The 21968-nt window shown below is 35.9% G+C and overlaps 2 protein-coding genes across 3 annotated transcripts; both read right to left on the bottom strand.

The window, feature by feature from the left end:
- Window positions 1-82: 82 nt before the first annotated feature.
- LOC100266161 (NAD kinase 2, chloroplastic) lies at window positions 83-8627 on the bottom strand. Its single transcript, XM_002284571.5, has 8 exons — window positions 8114-8627; window positions 4908-6863; window positions 2919-3040; window positions 2680-2821; window positions 2332-2556; window positions 2031-2105; window positions 1289-1390; window positions 83-522 (listed from the first exon to the last, which is right to left on the bottom strand). Exons 1-8 carry the CDS (start codon window positions 8357-8359, stop codon window positions 307-309), a joined length of 3084 nt encoding a protein of 1027 aa, XP_002284607.2. The 5' UTR covers window positions 8360-8627; the 3' UTR covers window positions 83-306.
- A 1176-nt stretch (window positions 8628-9803) lies between these two features.
- On the bottom strand, window positions 9804-21457 carry LOC100260958 (uncharacterized). Of its 2 annotated transcripts, XM_010665869.3 has the most exons (18): window positions 21126-21457; window positions 20991-21033; window positions 20733-20854; window positions 20546-20653; window positions 19185-19329; window positions 18916-19007; window positions 16860-16953; window positions 16679-16705; window positions 16242-16596; window positions 15353-15495; window positions 14817-15172; window positions 14218-14388; window positions 13573-13863; window positions 13006-13425; window positions 12872-12916; window positions 12710-12795; window positions 10481-10571; window positions 9804-10221 (listed from the first exon to the last, which is right to left on the bottom strand). In XM_010665869.3, the coding sequence occupies exons 1-18, from the start codon at window positions 21303-21305 to the stop codon at window positions 10144-10146; spliced, it is 2847 nt and encodes a 948-aa protein (XP_010664171.1). In that variant the 5' UTR covers window positions 21306-21457; the 3' UTR covers window positions 9804-10143. The 2 variants fall into 2 exon arrangements, with proteins under 2 accessions (XP_010664171.1, XP_010664170.1); XM_010665868.3 differs by having other exon boundaries at window positions 16242-16737.
- Window positions 21458-21968: the final 511 nt, after the last annotated feature.

Below are 21968 nucleotides of genomic sequence, written 5' to 3'. Positions count from 1 at the left end.
GGGTCCTGGAGATTTGAATGATTTCAGTAAAACGATTAACCAAAAAGCGGGGGGCATGTGAGTGATGTGAACTGAAGCTGAGTTTCATAAACATAAAAGAGCTGTAGGCTTAATCTTTATTACCATATATCAGTGACAGTATACAATTACATTTATTGGAAAAAGTGAGAAAAAATGGAAGCCCCTATTCTTATAGGGAGCCAACATTGGTGATGAATAATAGTTACTCTTCACAGGTTAGATTCGCTGTAGTTTTCATAACTTACTAAACTGTACAGTAATTTATACAAACCTTCGACCTGGGTTTTATTTGGAGGCTTCAAAGGGCTTCTGATCAAGCCTTTCGTTCCAGTTCAGGCAACGGACCAAGCTGTGGAACCAATCACCAGTTTGATCAGATTTGTTGACAGTTGGGAGAGGGTGCTGGCTCATGGATATTCTAACAGAATCTCCTCTCGAGAGTTGCTGCCTTCTCTTTCCATCAAATGAAACCCATGCATTGCTTCGTGCATCCTTCGGGATCTGTTATAAAACCATGTTTAAACCCTCTGAAACTGAAAACTTGTATTGACAAGAACCAAGAGTTATATGAGACAAAAAATTTGGTGGGAACATATGGAATATGCAACACAGCTTCCTTCTTGTAAACATGAAGCTCACACAGATGTGCCTGATAAAATGTTTGGAGAAGTCTTGATATTTAGAGGAAAGGTATCGTAGAATTTTGATCACACAAAGCTAATTAATAACTAAGATACAGTTCAGACAGAAAATAATAGTACTATATAAAATATAAAAGCTTTTACACAAAGTATGGACTTGACCTTATGTTTATAAAAGTTACTTTCAAAACTTCAAATAATTTTAGTCAATAAAAAAATTTTTGTATATAAGAGTTACTACCATTTTTTGTTTTTTAAAAACAGAAAACAAAAAGTATATCCAAACAACACCTAAGATGATCATTAAAAAAATTAAAGCACTACTTTGTTGAGTGAGAGAACTTTTCTATTTTTTTTCCTTTTTGTTGTTGTTGGTCGGCAAATAGGCAATACAACTGCCATCTTAGCATGTGGCTGAGAAGCACATTAATCAACACATTGTGAAACGTTTATTATTTCAATGGACATGTTATATGGAGTAGCAAAACAGGAAAGATGCACAGAAATCCTAAAATTTTCTCCCAAAAACTTTCATAGATAGCTTCAGCATTGGATGTCCAAGTTTATATAGATAAGATGAAATAATTTTTTCTTATGGAGATTATTCAACTCCTCAACAACCTTACCTTTAACTCAAGCCTTGCAGAATCTGGAAGTATAACAGGTCTAAATGAGAGGGAGTGTGGGCAAATTGGAGTAAACAGCATGCATGGAACATTTGGATGCACCTGCATTCCAGATTGCACATAAGTACATACATAACTGCATTGATAAGAAAAATGAAAGCAACATAATCCCAAAATCATTGATGGAACAAATTCAAACCGTTCGAGAAATATCCTGAAATCTACAGTATCTAAGAATTTCAAATATGGAGGATTTTTTTAAGATATAAATCCATGTGAATAAACATTCATGAATGCACAATAAGTTTCTAAACATATGAGACTGAATATAAATACCAAAAATAATTCAAAATGGCCACTTAAGAAATCAAGAAAAATATGAACTCCTCATTGAACAATCTAAACCATACATATGTGATGCATCAGATAACGTTATCCTGAATCAGGGACATTCCTCTCAACATTAGTCAACTTGATCAGATTTCAATATGTAGATCAAAAGGGTTAAAATAGTAATGTCGAGGCATTTGATATCCATCTTTCCCACTGTTTTGGTCAGGTTTTGCAATTTAGGGAAGGATTTCACATCTTTCTCTTGTATTCTCATCTTTAATCAAAATGATTTTTTGTTTCTGATAAAAAAAAATAAAAATAAAAATAAAAATAATAACTGCTGAATTAATAGATTTTTCTAATACCCAATTAGGTTTCTTGAATATAAAACTCAACAAAGCAAACATACCATGGAACCTCCAGCAGCTGTTGAGTAAGCAGTACTCCCTGTAGGTGTGGCAACTATTACTCCATCACCTTGCACCTAAAGTCCATGAAATAAATCAGATAAAAGACTGGAAATCTTATAAGAGGGAACAGAAAATTATAAGCCGTTTCTACATTAGATGTGTGAAATGTAGTGCAAATGCCAAGCAGTAGTTGCAGTTACTTATTGAAGTAAATACTCTGTGGGAGCAAGTAGTAATGTTGTTGCAACCCACTGAGACTATTTAAGAAATAACTTTTGAAAAATGAATCACTGACTTTACCTTGGTTATAAGGCGATCATGTTCATAACATTCAATCTTAGATAGGTACGGGTTGGAGCCACGATCAACAACAATCTCATTCATGACATCAAATATTTTCCCAGGCATGGCATTTCCATTTCGAAAAATTTCACAACGGAGACGCATTCTCAGAGTTATATAAACGCCATCCAGTGTGCTGTTCCCATGGATGATTTGTCTTAAGTCCTGCCTGTAGTCTTCAAACTACATCAAAAAGAAAGATATAAGGAGTGAAGAAGAAAGACCAATTAAAAGAAAGTAAAAACTCTACCTCGAACATTCAGAAAGTAAAATCCTCAATCTTAAAACTCAAGTTAAATAACTTACTGTATGGGATGTGAGAAATCCAAGAGATCCAAGATTAAACGATACAACAGGGGGAACAGCATCTCTAAATAGATTTGATGCATGGAGTATAACGCCATCTCCTCCCAAGCAAGCCACAAAATCAACCCTCTCATGAAGATCACTGCATTAAGGACATCTGGGAAGGTAAGCAGAAGTGACATTGAAATAAATAATATTTAAAAAAACAGTACGTCAAGACTCTTGCTCTGATTCCTTACCTGGTATCTTGACTATAGAAAGTTTGAACAAATCCAAAACCCGGGATTCTTGCAAATATGTCATGCACTTCTGGTTCAACAAGAACATTCATCTTCTCTTGGTAAAACAAAAAAGAGGCAATCTGCATATCAGATAAAGAAAATGCAACTGAGACGGGCTCTACACAAAATAACAAATTGCAGCATAAGTACACATAACTGCTTATAAAATACAAGTCATAAAATCTTCAAACATAACAGCAGAAATATCCTCCAAAATACCAAAATTCTGGACCTGATCTGAATTTGGATGATAATGTCAATCATCATATGTCCGTCTGAATGATAGGATGTTCAGGTATTTCAGATTTAGTTACAGGAAAGATGGAACTCTTGACTCTTAAATCTTAATAAAGACCATGTTTCTTGTATTGAAAAAAGGAATTGCAATCTCAAGCTAAAAATATATTACATAAAAAACCATAAACTTCCAGTTCACATCTGGACACCATTAACTTAGGTAACTGATGACCATCTTCACAGATCACAAAATTAAAAGGAGGTGATCAACATTTTACCATTGGATTCTATTTTACATGGACAAACATTCTAGCTCTATAAAGACAGCATAACTATTGCTTATTTGACCATTCAGAAACAAAAATCACAAGATAATAAAAGAAATGAATCTAGGGGATGTCAATCAAAAAGAAAAGTATGATAAGACACACCTGAAACATTCATGTCATTGGCAAGCATGTTTTCTATTATCAGCCTTTTTTGTAGTCAAACTTGCTAACAGGAAAGAGGTGAGAAAGCAGCTATGCCCAAGATGTTTTTAGTCCCCTTACCTTTCACATGCCCAGTTCCAGGCCTAGAGAAACAAGGAGAGCAGTGGCAGGCATACGGTCAATGCAACACATATAGTTATACTTTCTGAACATCTGAATCATTTTAGAATGTTAAAAGGTTCCGATGAGTAAAGTTGAGTTCAGAAAGAGATGGGAAATCCCTAATACCAAGGTAACAAGAAAATACATGGGCTTTAGAGTCAAACAAGGGCACTGAGCATCAGTAACACAAGGACATGCAAAGACTAAAATGACATAGTCACAGGAGTCAGCCTCCAATGTTAAAGAAGTTATAAGACACAGTACGAGAAAAGGGGGGGGAACTGCAGGTAGCTTTCTAAAAGAAACTAGACAAAACAGGATGCAAGTACTCAATCTTCTTTTCAGCCTATTTTAATCGCCAAAATGCTAATGCAAAGCCAACACCACATTATTGGTGTGTTTTAGAGACAAAGCCAAAAGACAGGGGGAAAAGAGAGAAGACAGACTGGAGGTAAACTGGCAATAGGGATATAATAAAATGGTTATTTGGCCTCTAAGGAAAGGGTGCCTGTTTCCTTCTTTAAACCTTTATCTGATCTAACCACTTCTCTTTTTAAAAGAAAAAACTCCCTACCAGAAGAAAGAGAATTTGAACCAATAAAAGAAGCAGAAAAAAAAAATTAGAACAACAATCCAGCTGATCAAGAATCCACATGGTTTACAGAGGAAAACAATGCATATACATTTACATTACATAACTATCTTGAACATTTTTTCTTTCTCCTAGAGAATCCTCCCTTCCTCTTCTGTACCTTTTCCCTATCTTTCTAATAGATTTTCATTTTCCATTAAAAAAAAAAGGACAATTACCTTGATGATTGCCTTAACAGCATTCAATTATTTCTGGGACAATAAATCAAAACATTGAATCATTTACTATGCATTGTACCCAATGCAACTAGATGCCTAACATGGACATATTATAAAACACGCAAACAACTATTCAGCAAACGAACTTTCTAGTTTTCTTCAACTGTCTCTGTATGTTTGCACGCAACCACAAGCATGTAAACAAACATACATATGCCATGCCTAATCCTTGGCACCCAAGATTGTGGCTGCCAGCATAATATTATTTAAAAAAAGTGCATCAAATATCAGGATCTAGGAAAGGTACCTCTTTAGCTTCTTCCATTAGTGCTTGTCCTAGCTTCTTCAACAATAATACAGTCTTTGGTGTAGATTTCCACATAAGCATCTGTTGCTGGGTACTGGGATGAGTGAAGGCCAAGGAGGATTCAGTTACCTTTTCTCTAGTACATGAGAATCCATCAGTGCGAACTAAGAACATCTCTGCTTTCTTTCTGGACTGAACCCTCACAACCCCTGTTGTAGAAGCACACATATTTCCTTCAATCTGTCCCAAGACATCATCACCTGAAACTATGGAGGCCTTGTCATGGCTTTTCTGATCCTCCCTAACGGTTGTAGATGTAGCATCCTTATTTAATTTGTTATTTACAAAGCTAGAGCCATCAGACCCAGTCATGGAACACCTTTCCCCTTTATAAAATCCATTCACAGTTGAACCAACAGAAACACAACTATCATCATTCTTAAGTGCCCCATTAGCAGCAGCTGAGCTCTGAGCCTTGGGAGATACATTTGAATGACTAAGAGACCCATTGGAACCACCTGTCTCCACAAGCCTTGATGCAGAACCAGTGCCATTGGTTTTACTCCTCTGCCTTGTCCCAATGTATGTCTCTCCTAAAACTGGCAAATTCTCAAATCCTTTCTGTTGATAATTCAAATAAGTTGGGGGGGTGATCTTTTTACTTCTAAGAAACCTGGACATCTCTTTTTTGGAGAATACATCACAAGGAGGAAACTGAGACTTTAGAGGATCAATTTCCCGGCAGAAGCTCACCTGAGACCCTACCCCATTATCAATTTTTTTAATTGATGCCATACCTTGACTAGAATGGCTATTATAGGCACCATTACTGCTCTCCTCTTTGTTATCGAATACTCGAGAGGCCTGTTCATGAAATACTCCATTGGAACTATTAATTATATCTGAACTCTGTTGTAGAGACTCAGTTTCATCCTTCAGGGATTTACTTTCTCTGACATCTGAAAGCACGTGCAGTTCTTCCCTTCCATCAGGATCTCGTGATAGAATTTCATTGGGAACGATTGGTTGATTAGAGACAAGCTGCAGTGCAGACCGAGCCATGTACTGTCTCCATCTGGAAACCATAGCAGAAGTTCTCCACGCTCCTTCTTTACTGTGAAGATAGATGGGCTTTTTGCTGGAGTCTGAAACCAAAGATGCAAACTTCTCAACCTGCTCCATTGAAGGTGCAGTACGAGCTTCAACTGGAAATTTGACCAATTCAACTTTTCCAGACAAAACAGCATCATGTACCACTGCTTCATAGAAAATATCCTTCACATTCTCTGCTCTAAGATCTACAATAGTTTTATATCCTTTATCAATTAACCATTTCAAACCTTCCTCTGTCACCTGGCCACCACTCCAAAAAGCTGCCTCCTTAGATTCTGTATCTTCTTTTGAAGTGGATAAATAAACAGGATTCCAGTTTGCAAAGAGCATATGGCTGGGATAATCATCACCACGTGGAAAACCAGAATCATAGCAGACATTTTTCAGCCTCTGCAGTTTCCTCCATACATCAAAGCTTCGATCATCATCAGGTGTCAAATAGTTCTCAAGAGCAAAGTGCAAGCTCTCGCAACACCTTTTCATCTCACCCCGAAAAATGGCAAGTGGTGGAAGTTTGTCCTCCATTGCACTTACATCTGCAACACGAAAGGAACTCATGATGGATGATCTTCCAGAGAGAACATCCTCCCTTCCCTTGTTTAGGAGAGACAGCATGCAACCAAGCACAGACACTATCTTATCTTCCAATAATGGTTTTTCCTCAGATGTGAAATCATATGAAACACTACATTCTCCAGTTAATGGATTGCATAATGTGTCCATTAATGCACAATGAAGCCACTCGGCAGCTCGAAATATTCTACAGTATGCCTCAACCTCTGCAATATCCCCAGGAACTGGACCAATCCAAGGCAACTGTGATAGATCATGAGACCGGAAGGCCTTCAACATCAAAAATGTCAGTCTATATATAACACTTGTCCTAGAGTCATGAACTCATCATCTTTTCTATCAAGCACCCATACAAAAACAGATCATAAACTAACAAACAAGGTAAAAAAGGCAAAAGAAAAAAAAAAGAACCTATAGTTACCAAAAAAGGAAAACCTAGAAGTGGATGACATTGGCTTCATAGGATAAAAAGAGGGATAGTAATAGTACAGATACGTAATCATTAGCTCGGTGAGTGGCATGAAGTTGTCTCAACTTTAAAACAGATTGGTAATAGCAGCATGTAGTTTCCATTCATATGATTGCTAAAATAGAAGCGCAGTCTGCAACTTAACAGGTTCACTGAAGGTCATACTTTGAATTTACTGGAAACGTGAATACAAACTCCAAAATAAATTCAATAATTAAGATATGCTAATTAACTCAAGGGATAATGACATTGAAATTAGCTTAAGCAGTTAAAATGACTGATTATGTGGCCTTTGGATTCACGGATTTGACAGACGATTTGGACTTGAGTCTGCAAACCCAATTTCACTGTTCCGATAAACTTTAACAATGCGGATTAAGATTCTGGCTATGCGGATTTAGATTCTGGCTGAATCTGCAGACCAAGTCAAAACTCCCCAAATTGGTAGATTAGAAAAAGGATGTGTTATTTGGAATCTATACAACCTTGGAACTTTCAAATTAAAATCCAAAATCCAAATTCAGGTTTCAGACACCAGCTTAGTTAATTTGAGAGGGAAATCCCTAGAAGTTGGGATTTGAGTTGTTAAGTCTGTAGTAAACTCATTCAAGATCTTCATAATAAAGTGATGGGTCACTGCAAAATGGGTAACTCGAATGGCAGCAAGTGCCCTTTTTTTTTTGACAGGCAAGTGCTTAATTAATATAAGGATTTTCAACATTTGGATCAATCTCGCGCACGACGAATCCTATTGGTGAAACCAAACATAACCCAATTGTAATTCCTTAAAGAACGTTATCAAAACCAACTGCAACGATAATCAAACCACTTTTTCTCAGTCCACAATCAGCAAAAGAAAAAACCTGATCAAACCCATTTCTCCTCTCAAAATCGTCACAAAGCCCACATATTCAAACAACTAATCTCCGCATAGAATACAATCCCCAATCAAATCACTACAGCCAATTCATCGAACACCATTCCTCCAAAAATAAACAAAACCCATAAAGATTCAAAGAAACAATCGAAAAAAGTAGGATTAAAGAAAGACCTGAGAGTCCAAACCGAAGCTGAGAGAGAAAGGTTTGGAGAGCTCAGCGCTCACAACAAGCTTAAGACGTCTCCTGAGATGGGACTTCCTCTGAGAACCAAACCCGAAAAGCTTGACGGCGCTCCTGGAAGTGAAGAACGGAGGAAGTTTGTAGGGGGTGAGATTGGAGACTCCGGTGGTCGAAGAATAGGAGGGATTCATGTCGACGACGACCACGCGGCACACCCAGAAGCCACATGCCACCATATGGAAGTAATGAGCGTAGTGCCTTTTCTGTGTTCTTTATTCTGGATTCTTATATTATGTTTGGGAATAATTTGATTTTATTTTTAATATATTAGGAGAATAGAGGAAAAATAGTGGATAATATCGGCGGAGGGCGGTGGTGGTGATGTTTGCTTGTGATGGTTCGTTGGTTTCCTCATTTGGGCGTTGCAAGCTTTGATTCCCAGTTGTGATTGTGAATTTGTGATGTTGAAGTGATAGGTATCCCCTCTTTTTTTTCCTCCCCTTCTTTTCACTTTCTATTCCCAAATGGTATACTTCTTAAATATATAGCGCCATTGTAAAAAGGCAGAAAACTAATCACAAATCATAAATTTAAAAAATAAATATATATATTAATTTTATATTTTTTTTTCATATTTAAACTTCATTTATTGGAATATTAATTTTATTTATTTGTACTTAAATTGCATATATTTATATTCTCATTCAATGAATCAAGATTTACTAATTGAGTTTTATTGACTTAAAAAGAATGGTGAGTAGTTGATTTTAGCGTAATGTAAGTGCAGTGTCTCTTATTGAATCCTTGACTACTACCCTAGATGGCCTGGCTTAGACACGGGTGAATGTGAAGTTTGAAGTCGTGGAAGACAAGCCTGCAGCGGCATTCCTCCAGTGGTATTTGAGATTACTTGAACGAGTAGGTTAAGTAATCTACAGCTTGATCTTCTAATCAACCAAGAAGGACTTTGAGAAGCCTCTCTCCTTTCTTTCTTTCTTTCTTATTGTTTTCTTCCATTTGCAAGTGGCTCTGTTAGAAAGAATGAAGGTGAAATAAAAAAAAAACACAAAAACAATGCAAATACTCTGCCCTAACTAACGATATACCGCAGCCAGAATCACTTCTCATCTCATTTCTTCTCTTTTAACGCACTAGGTGGCCCACAGCACACATTTCTGGTGGATGGTCGGTGGCCCACGCAGCATTACCGGCTGGCCTTTCTCTCTTTAATTTGTAATCAACTCATCCAACTCTCATTGGTGGCCCATTGAGTTGACAAGAGTACAAATGAGTTAAACTCGTAAACAATGCACACTGGTCACAATCTGAAATTTATGGACCACAAATGGCTACCATTGAGTGGCCAAGAGTGGATATGTTTACTTCTTATAACTGCCAAACATATGGTACCCGATGGCTTCTTAAAATACTACCAGGACCGTATTATTTATCCACAATAAGAGTCTGACAAGAAAATCAATATAGAAGTGTTATTTTTGAGCTAAGATCATACATACTAAATATGATTTATTGGAAATATCCTCAAAACTAAAACCCCCATGGTGCAATTTGTTAGGATACTATTGGCAACTAAAATTTGCATATCCATTTTGTTAACACATGCATGCATATTGGAGAAATTAAACTATATCACAGAACACCAAGCTCTAGACAGATAGATTACAAAAAATGAAATGATTTTTATGGCTTCCTTCTTAAGAGGTTGCTTCAAGATACAAATTACAATTAGGAAAACACATGTATGCCCAAACGATAGAGGTGGAACTGTTGCCTCATCTCGCCATACTAACCCTTTTAAGTAACTTATCATGGCAAAGAACTTTAGAAAAAGGTAAAACAAGAACAGCATACCCATCTGTCACCTGAATGTCATTCCAGATCTCAAACTGCCCCCATGCATATTACAAAAGGAGGGCATATTACACAGAAATATGTTTCACTAGCTTTGCTGGTACTGTTATCTTTTCCTTTACCCTTTCCTAATCTCTGTAATGGAACTTCAACACATGCTACTTCTGGTTCGAACTCTGTCTATTATCATTTGCCGACCAGATAAGTCTTCTTCATAGCCAACGACCTGCATTGGCAACATAGAGCACATTATTAACACATAAATTTAAGCAGCGATCAGATGGTTTGGAATTTGAGATATCCTTTATACATGTCAAAAGGGAAATGGTTTAGATCCAAAAAGACAAAGCACATATCACTTCTATTTTCTTCTTGAGTCAGTTATTTTTTACACAGCCAATGATGGGCTTGAAGTCATCAAATAATCACTCAAAACATAATATCATGAAAAATAAGCAATAACACCAAATGAGTAGAGCTGAAACCTGAGACTCTGTTTGTGTTTCACTAAAGCCATCGTAAGTGCTTGCCTTGACATCTCCAGGAGGATTGCAAATATCATCTTTTTTCTCAATCCTGAAACATGTAAGTTCATAAACTAAGCTGAAAAAAAATGAGAAACACAAGCACAAATATGCCTAAAAGGTTCATATTTCTTTTATGATAGCTTGGTGCATAAATCTAGTTGCAATCAACTATGAGATTTTTTTTTTTCATTTAAAAAGATGCTGTTACAGAACTGCCTGCTTTCAGAGTAGGAAAGGGCATGGGATCTTTTTTTGAACTTGTGCCTGTAACTTTGCGGCATGGGGTCTTTGTTTGAAGTTGCTAAGATCCTTTTGTATCAACAAACAAGTTAAAATAAAGAAAAAAGCAAAAGGGAAAGGAACTACGAAAAAAGAAAACCAATCATGGTAAAAATATAAATTTTGTGTCATATTATCCTTACAAATCTCAATCTCCCTCCAAGTGACTTGCAAAGTGGATGACCATCTAACTTCCCAAGATCTAGTACATATACAATGTCATTGTCTCAAACACTAGGAAAAAAAGATGACTGATTTTTTAGAACAGTTCATTTAGAAAACATCTTTGAATAGGAACTTCATTCATCCCTAACTATCATTTTTGTGGTAGGCTTTGTCCTGTTAAAAGCCTGATCTTGGTCACCAACAAGAGAGCAGTCCAAGATTAGTTTTCTTCTAAAAAGATTTCCAAGTATCGAAACTTCTCTCTATTGAGGATAATAGGAAATATTTAGTTATGGAAATTACAACTACATTGTCAATGGATTCAGTAGTTTTCTTGTAAAAATATTAAAATAAGCAATCCATGAGTATTGGCTTCATTATACATGACAAGTGATTATATATTACAATTGCTAAAAGGCTTAAACAATTAAATAAGTCCACAGTGTCATTACTAATAATACAGATTTTAAAACAAATAGGGTAAATTAGAAAAATCAATCTTACATTTTCACCTGTCTCAATATAGTCCCTAATCTTTTTTTTTTTTTTCGAAGCAATGCACACCAAAAACTATACTTAAATATCAAATAGACTCTTTGACTCTGGATCAGAAATTGACATGAGTTTTTATATGATATATTTCAATATGTCCAATTTGTCTATGTACTTATCACATAGATTTCCCCATCTATTTTTTATGGAAATTATTAATAGGACTTATTTGACATTTAGGGCTGACATCGTTTCAAAAGAAATAGGGACTAAATTGAGACACGGATGAAAGTTTAGGGATGATTTTTGTAATTTACCCAAACAAATATTACCAAATTTGGAACTATAAAGCAGATCTCCAGCGAATTACCCGGTCTAACGATGAAGGATAAACATACACCCTTTACATGGACTTAGAAGTGACAGGTGCACTAGCTGATAAGTATGTAATATAATAACAGCAAACTACTATCATGAGTTGTTCATAAGGTAAATGAGATGGCCTTTAGTTTCAAGCAGAGATAGTTGTTAAAACTTTGTCAGAGCCTTGAACAAAATTACGGTCAAAACACAAGGAGGCCACTTTTTGAACACCATGAAGAATAGAAAGGCCATGGGCTCTTGCTGGTTCAATTAAGTGGATCCTGGGATGGGTGAGGTGGATGCACTTCGTAATCAAGTAAGAAGGCCACTTGTTTTAATACCTATCAAGAACTGAAAGACAACTATCCAGTGCTGGTCTAGCTAGTGGGTCCTAGGAGAGGTGAGATGGATAGAATCTTAGCCTTTTAGCATTTGTGCATAAAGTGACTGCTCCCAGTACTCAAGCCTGCCAATCACACTTCACAGCCTAAGACTTTTATCACTGCAATGATTAACACCATCACCATATGAAATTTCAGAATGCTCCAATACAATTATTTTACCAATCTTGCTCATGCTCCCAATTATTGATAAATTTTTTTTCAGATATCTAGATCAATATATTGACCAATTAAATTTCAGAATGCTCCACTTCAAGTAATTTACCAATTCTTTCACTATTTCCTTGCTCACATTCTCAATGAAGATATTTAGGTTTTTATACTGACCAATTTAAATGAATTTGCCAAGCTAGACATCCTTGGGTCAACAATTGCAAAACTACACAGATACCAAATTTCTGAATAACCTGTTTGGCCAACAAATCAGCACTAAAGCACTCATTCATATTAATGGAACTCAATTATGATAACCAGGAAAAGAGATCACCTGTTTAACCAGTGCTTAGATAAGTCGAAAGATGAATGAGAATCTGCATGATCTTGACCAAGGGGTGAACAATCAGATGAGAAAAGCTGTTCTATTGTCAAGGATTCAAACCAATGCAATTATTAACACAATATGATATGACAAAAAATGATGCAAGGATACATGTTTTTCACACCCAGTCCTCCCTGGTGATTTGAGATCATGAATCTTGTACCAGAGACAGAATAAAAGTTAGTCAAGAGATAAACCAGAGCACAAAAAAAAATAAAGCAGATCAAGAATTTTCAATATTTCACCTTACTAGTTTGCTCTAACAAATCCTCAATAGCAGCAGCAACATCAGGAACAACATGAGAAGTTTCTTCGGTAACTGCAGTGATGGTGGTTCCAGAAGAGTTCATCTTGCTGATAAAATCCATGTCTTGTGCTCCAGAAGGAGGCACAGTCTTTTGACTCTCATCTTCCAAAAGCCTTGCTCTTTTTGCGTGAACACTGGAATGTCTTGCCTCTTCATTAAATCTGTCACTTCTATTACAAATAGATTGAGTCGGTATGTCCCCAAGGTCATGAGATTGAGTTGGTAACTGGGAACCCTTGTCAGCAGATATCATTTGAGCAGCTTGTGTAGGATACTGGCTCATAATGCATAATCCTGCTTGCCGGTCATGAGCAGTAATTTCTTTTGGACAAAATGAGTCCACATAAACAACTCCGTTCTGTGATATGGCATGCAGCTATAATTCAACATCTTATATCTTCCAAGAAGCAGTATTGAATGGAGGAATAACATGCAAAGAACTCACTAAACATAAACACACATGTAGCAGAGGAGGGGGAGAGAGAGAGAGATAACAGGGTTATACCTGCTTGATGCACTCATAAATCCATTCAGATGTAACTGCTTTTATTCCCCATTTACAAGCAGCCTCATATTTTGGGCCCCCAGTGAACTTACATAGCAAATGGGTGACCTTTTTAGTCAGTTTCTCCACAAATTTAGCTCCAAGAACAAAGCACAAGTTTCTTAACAGCAATCTATCTTTCTCTTCATACTGTGAAACACAGAAGCGAAGCTTTTCAAATCCAGGTAAAGGGATCTGGCAGGGAAGGGGAGAATAAAGAATGTGACTGCTGACGTCCAGCAAGCATCCATCCTTCAAGAGCAATGTTCTAATTAATTAGCTATTTTCATTAAGATACATTTCACAGAAGTCCAAACAAACAAGATTCAACTTTAGGTACCAATTTTGCAGAATAACATGACTCTTAACAGATAATGCAACAAATAGAAACTCCACATCCAACCAAAAAGTACTCTTTGGTGTTAGTAGGGGACCTTATACCTTACTGTAATGATCAAATACTGTCTTAAAGATTCCCATAAGCTAAACTTTTGCTTATAAATTGATCTTATTTACCATAAGAAAATTTAAAAAAAAAAAACAAAATAAAAGAAAATAGAATATTTAAAAGAAAAGAAAATGTGTTTTTGGATCTGTCCAGTATACCTCTAAACAAGATCGAATCCAGTGACTGGACACATGAGTAGTTTGAGAGGCATTGACAGACTTGGGTAGCAAAGCACCATGACATTCAACAACGAAGTGCACATTCTGTTTGCACCAATCATCCACTACATCTCCTCCCCCTTGATTTACCCACTGAACAATTTCAGCTCTCTGGACAGAAAAAGAAATCCAAACTGATGATTAAGCAGATTTGAAAGCAAATTGAGGATATATAATTCAAATACTTAAAGAAGGAAGATATAAAAGAAGCCAAAACCAAAAAGTCTCAATAAAAAAAAACACTAACAAAAACAAATGTCTGTTCCAGGATATTTCTCAGTAATCAATTGAAGGCTGCACAGGTCAAACCACCAGATATCAAAATTCTACATGCCTATTAACTTGCTGCTATTTCATATCTAATTCTAGACAATCAATACACTTTAATTGACCTTTGGAAGGTTCAATTGGCAATAGACATTGTAAGATTGTAATATCTATTAATGTTTCAGCTAAATCCTCAATACAATTGACATCAATGAAGCTGAGATGATTAGTGATATAATTAACAAGCAAACAACAACAGAGAAAAAACTCACTCTATCTTCAGGAAAAGAATGTGAAAAGCGAAACTGCTTCCCCTTAAACACTCTTGATTCCTTCCCATCCTTAACATTTAGAGTGTTGGAATATTGCTCCATCTTCTGTTGAGTCTTCTTATATTTATCATTTATGGAAGGCATGCTTTGCTGAGCAGACCTCGCTGTTTCTTCTAGAAAGTTGTCCCAATTCACATTAACTTCCGGAATTCTTTGCTTGCTTTTCTCCAATAACATTCTAGATCCAGTGTTCATGCTTCCCAGTGACTGGTCAGCTGGCATGCTGGATGCAACTGTAGAGCTTTTCCCCTGGTTTATAATGCCTACCACTGCTCCTTTGTTCAAGCAAGCAGAATCTATACAAATAGAACATACAACAAAACATACCAAAAAACCTTGTTAAACAGAAAGCAGCTAAAACTTATAGACCATGAGTGGCAACACAGATCCATGAAACTGATGAGGAAAAAGAACATAGGCAAAAATGTCAGCATGATAAAAATTAAAAGCCAACTGATAGTTCTGTTATAACAAACCTTTTGGAAGGAGCAAATCATGAGCAATATGCCTCCGAAGTACAGAAACTTCTTTCTTTTCATGATCACAATCTTCAAGCCAGATTGTCCTTACCACAGAAATGACACCTGTAGCTGCAAGGCCCCTTACAACCTTTTTTTCACTGGAACATTAATTTAAGCATGTGAATCACAAGCACAGTTATTTCTATTGGATGGTAAGTTATACCCAACTAGATACTGATCTCTGTAAGCTTTGACACAAACATATTAAGCCACTAAACCCACTAGCTGGGATTAGTAAAACAATACTGCCAAACAGTCTGAAATTAAAGACAAACAAAGAAGGTTAAAAAAAAAACCCATAGAATCATATAATTTTGCCCATAATACTAGAAGATAAACCAAGTATCAACCTTTCAATTTTTTCTTGATAGGTAGTATTTTTTCCTATTGGGAACCAAATCTAGAACCTTCTACACCCCCAACCTAACCCCTTTCAATTTATAGCTTTTTTCTTCTACATCTAATTGATAATACCAATTTCAATTCATATTGCTAAATTATTAACTATTTAACTCATTTACTTGAGCACACTCAACTAGCAAGCTAAGTAATGCCGCAATGCACATTTAGGAACCATCCTCTCATATGGATATCTTTCGGTTGAGAGGGAGATTGAACTTCAATCAAATATCAATTGAAGAAACCGACACATAGCTTAGAATATAAGATAAAAAGTTAAAGCCTGTAAATAACTTCATAAATTCCAAATATGCAGAAACTGGAAACTGGAAATTTCACCCAGCAGATGAAGGAGAAATACTTTCCCATGCTCAGCAGGTTATGACAAAGAAAACTATTAAATCAATTCATAAGTATGTTTTTGAATCAAGCTAGAAATACTTACACTTCTGAAGGAGTTCCAACAACTATGTGAGTCAATTTTTCATTGAATGACATATACCGGGAGCCCCCACCTCTGCGCACCATATTTACTAGCTTACGCATTTCAGAGGCTTCAAAACCAACAAGTAAAATCCTGCAATCTGATAAGTACAAGTCACTGTCCTCAGTTTGAGAATCATCAGCAACAAGCCCATCTAACTTATTTTCATCCTTATCCTGCATGGCAGGCTCTCTGGTTTCCCCCTCTTTGATAAAAATAGGAGCATCCAAAAACGTAGAACATGTGTTCTGAGAAAGAGTCGCTTCTAGATCTGGATCTCCAATCCCACTACATGGAACAGCTTGCAAGTTTGAATCTGCAGCCAATGAAGATGAGGCAGATTGGAAATTTACATTACTCTTGTCTTGGCTTTGTGATGCTGTCAAATGTGTCCTTACAGAGTTGATTGAAGATGCAGTACCACCCTGAACAGTATAGGACTCCTCATTAACACATGCTAATCATCAAAAAGATGAGTTAAGGTCAGATACAGTATTTAGCATTCTCCAAAAGAAAGAACTTAATATGTTATAAATTCAAATAGTAACAGAACTTACAGCATAATCCATAAAAGATTACCTTTTCTAGCAATAGATTGATCAAACCATTTCCGAGTAACAATATGGATATGGCCCCATCTTCGGGCAACCTTGTATTTGTCACCTTCAGGAGCTTATGAACAGTCAAGGACACAAATGTTTATAAACTGATAAATGTTCACAAATTAAAAAACTTTAAAATGTAACAGGAATTCATATTATATGAAACAGCTACAGAAGGGTCATGTGTTTGCCCCAACATGTAGTGTAAAATTCATCAACGAAATAAATGGCATCACAATTAAATAATAAATTCAATTGAAAACAAGGGATCCAACAATCTGTTTACTCGCTCTTGGTGTTGTGAGGTTGAGTGAAGAAGTTTGTTCTTAGAGCGTTGTATTATGAAACTCTACAAACAATGAGTAACTAATAGAAGACTATATTCTTTTTTTCTCCTCTTTTTCAAATATGAAAATAAGATGAGCTATCATAAACCATCTTGATAAAGAAATCTGTCAAATAGCAATCATGAAACAAAATGTTTCAAATTTTGATTCCAATAAAGATATCTTGTTAGGAAAATAATGATATTTTATAAATAGTGCACCAAAGTACACAAGATGCTTTGCAATGATGATATAATACTCTTCAAAAGTTAAAAAATAAAATTGCAAGATTCCAATTCCACAAAGATCAAAGGAAATTTCATAAGAGATTGGAAATACTTCAAAAAATGTATCAAAAGAAATAGCAATACGTATCTATTATAAACAGGATAAGATCCCTCATAGTCTATGCACAATTACATTGATTCCACCCACAATTTTAATTTAGGTTGGCTATTATGGGTATAGGTTCAACTATATAGGATAGAACTTGGGTTTAGACTACCAGAGCTAAAATTATCATAAAACAATGGTCATTGGTGCAGTCTCTCTATCATTTTGAGTATTATTTGTTCCTTAAAGGAAACAAGAGAAACTCTAGTACAAGAAAAGTTATGTACAAGGAATGATGTGTTAACCTTCAAGCTAAACCCAACCAGGAAGGTTAGAGAACAACAGGACACCAACAACACCAACTTAAGTCCTAAATAACCCAACTACCAGGGATTTCAAATTTTTATGGATGAATTAGTAGAGCATCTGTACAATGAGATGGGGATGAATGTATAGCATGCTACCACACAATGACTATGATGCACAACCAAAGGACCATAGAACCATTTAAGGCGCAAAACTTATTTGGGTATAGATGGTATCTCTTTATTCTCTGTGATATTGACCACATTTCCAATCCCTATTTGCATTTCAGTGGGTTGGACTGGTATGAGAAGTTATGGGAACGAGAATATTACAGCATCTCTAATCTGTGAATTTTATGGAACACAAGCATATAAAATGATTTAGATTGATAAGTCAAAGATTCTTATGAGTAATCGCTTTTATAGACTTTTGAGAGAGAAGTTTTTTGACCAATTTTCTGCAATTTCTGGCAAGAACAGTTTGAAATCCACGAACTATGGTACTAACAACTCAAGATCTGAAAGATATGCTTTGACTTCTATTTTATATATGAGAGAGAGAGAGAGAGAGAACTGGGGATGGGGATGGCAGGAGGCAGATTGAATCTTTTGACCAATTTTCTGCAATTTCCCGCAAGACAGATTGAAATCCATAAGCAATGGTGCTTAAGACTCAAAGCCTGAAGATTGACTTGGACTGCTATTAAATCCACAAAGGATTTAGACACAGACCTACTACAAAGAATTGAAATCCATACCAAAAAAGATCTTAGACTGAGTTGATTCTAGAAATAGCAAATTGGAACAATAACCTAATGGTAAACAAAAATATGACTTTTTCTTTTACAACCAAAACTGCACCTGCATCCAATTGCATCATCAGTTCTATGATTTAACTAAAATATGACTTTAGAGCAGACTGAAGAAACATTGCATAGGGAAGTCCAACCAATGCAGATAATTCTTCATTGTGTTGTGATGCACACTAAAATAAGGTGAGATTATGAATAAAAATTCACACATCAATCAAAATGGAATCCTTCTGGTAAGGAAATCATGTACAGGATATATCAGTTATTAAATGTGTGCAATTCCTGGTAAGGTCAGCAGAATATTTTCCCCCATTTTGTTTGATAAGAATTTCCATCTCCTTGCGTTCATCTGACAGAAACAAGAATATTATACTCAGAAAACAATTTTAACTTGAAACAAATATTACAAGCCACCAGAATTCAGTAACATAAAAAATAAAAAACTATTTATGCAAACCTGCTGGACTTCTGGTAATGCAAATAATAACAATCTGTACAGTAAATAAATGTTATTTAACTTGCAAACCTGCTGGAATTTTAGTAACACAAATTGTCAATCCAGAAAAGGGAAGAACCCTGTATGACTCCTGAGGAACCACACGGTGCTCAGTCCAGCATTGATGTAACCAATTGATAGTAACAATTGGTTTCTTGAGAATGTTAGAAGCCCACTGCAAGAAGACATATAGTAAGAGAATCAGACATGATATCCTGAAGAAGCAGGTGATAGTAAAAAGGGCAAAAGAGAAAAAAAAAAAAAAAAAAAAGAATATCTACTTGATCAACAACACCAAACACGATCATCAGTAAGAAACAAAACAAAAGTTTCACACCCTTTCAAGAGAATAAAGAAACTCCTGGTGGTATAGGATACTCCACAAAGGGCATCTAAAATGGCATATAATGCTGGAGCCCTTCAAAATTATCACAAGTTATATAATTAACCCCTTCTGTGACTCAAGTACATCACAAAGTCAAGGCTTAAGATCTGGTACAAGTTGACCTGACATTTCAGTTTAACATTTCTATAAGGTTAAATTATTGCCAATTATTTAATGGAATACAAGACCCCTTTTAGAACTAACTAGCTCACTAAGGACTCCAGTAGCTGACCTTGAGCACTTGAAATTTAAGGCTTTTCTGAGTTCTACACAAACCAGGGATGCAAACTGTCAATCCAGCATTTTCACAGATATTAGGCCTATTAATCTACCAATGGCACCTAGGAAAGGCTTATTGTCACTAAATATTGGATCAAATATTCAATATTAGGAATATCAAGTTTTGTGTGATAGGATTAACTAGGACGTGGGAATACTAAGTGGCTTCATAGGAAAGTAAAACAGTCGTTAATGGGATATGAAAATAAACACCGTAACAAGCCAACACCCTTAGTTTGCAGGACCAATTGTTATGTAAGATGCAATTATTGCTTTCTGAAGCTCCACTTCTAACACGTTGTTCTTACAACATACAAGGATTTTCCTAGACTTGCCTTTCAAAACCTAGCCCCTAGAGATTTGAATATTAGGGATGATATCCTTTAATTAGTAGTAACTCCCTGGGCTCCCTCTCTATTTGCTTAAGTTAACCCCACTTTCAGATTGAAGTTCATCTCAGACTCAGAATTCATGACTGAGATAGAAACCAATAAAAAGAAGTATGACCAGGTATTCCTTCCAACAATAAATAGGAGAACATCAACAAAGAAATATAAAAGCAAAGTATTTCATAGAACTCTCGCTCAAAATGAGGATCATCACACACACACACACACGCACACACGAAAGAGGAGAGAGGAGAAAATATGAAAAGGGATGGAATTGCCGTACCCTCACATTTTAAAAATAAATTTAAAATACATTTATATGTAAGAAACCTGAAGACCTTGTACTTTGCAGCCAAAACGTTCTTCACAATCACAAAGCTCACATCGGAAGATGCTTTAGTATGCAAAACACCTCCCATTGCAGTCACCAACTTCCCAATCTTAACCTATAATACATTCACAATAATAAGAATTGAAAGCAAGAAGAAAGCCAAAGAATTATCCAGCTTACAACACGCACGATACCTTCTCATCCATGTCAAAACCAGACGCGAGGACTTTAACCCCATCCATCGCAAGGCAACAAGTGAACCCTTGTTTCGGAAGAGGCCTGTGTTCCTTTGCACATGAAAGCACGCATTGTGGCCCTGCGAAATTTAGAAATACGTATCAATTTTCTTAAACTCGCAGCAATTTCACAAAATCAAAGACATAATCGCCAAAAATAGCACGGTTACATTAAAAAACAAGATGAAAGAAACCACCAAGATTCAAAATCCTTACCGAGCAAATTACAACCCTTAGCCCTAAGATCCTCAAATTTCTCCTGAAAAAATAGAACTGTGCGTGAGAAACTAAAATGAAATTCAAATTAAATTTAAAAATTCAAAAGAAATTAAATTAAGATTGCGTAATTACGTGATCGGAAGATGAGATAATGTGGTAATCGTTAGGGCCGTTCCTCGAAGGATCACAGCAGAGGAAAACATCGGCGCCGTTAAGCTTGAGAGCGTCGTGAAGCGAATCAAAGAGTTCCGGCGGGACCAGGTTCCGCGACATGAACACATTCGCGCCCTTCAACGATTTCGCCATCATCATCGTGATCACATCAGGGAGAGATGGATGAAACTAGGGTTAGGGTTCGAAGTCTGGAGTGAGCTGGGAGTTTTGAATTTGGAGATAAATAATGGCGGGAAGGCTAAATGGTCGTTCCCCATTTATTGGCCTCCGGAGCTTCCCTGAATGATTTTTATTTTTTATTTTTCCCATTTTATTTTATTTCTTAATGACATGATTTTTTTTTCTTTTTAATTACAGATATAAGAACACGTCCGGGTAACCTTTTAAAATATTTAACAGCATTTATATAGACTGACTTGAGAAAAAGTGGAAAACACCAAGGATCTGCAAAATTCCTTTTCAATATAAGAAATTCAATAATTTTTTTCTTTCGCAAAACAATTTACGAGAAAAGTTTAAGATATAATTCTTCGTGAGCTTATTGACAATAGATAATGATTTCAACAGCTACCCATTTTGTTCACAACATCAAAAAGTTTTTTCATGAAATTAAACAAATTCGAAGAATCTAAAGATCTTGTCTCATATTATGATAAAGAGACTATAAAGAAAAAAAAGATGATAGGTTTTGTGAATTGACTTGAAAACAAGTATGTTTGATTGCATTTCTACTTTTTGCTTCCAAAATATTTGTTGTGTAACTAAAAATTTGAAAGTAATTCTAAAAATCATGTATGATTA

This window comes from Vitis vinifera, chromosome 18, assembly GCF_030704535.1.
Source record: "Vitis vinifera cultivar Pinot Noir 40024 chromosome 18, ASM3070453v1".
Taxonomy (NCBI): Eukaryota; Viridiplantae; Streptophyta; class Magnoliopsida; order Vitales; family Vitaceae; genus Vitis; species Vitis vinifera.
Note: the sequence above shows the minus strand (reverse complement) of the source record. Positions and strands in the feature narration are given on the sequence as shown.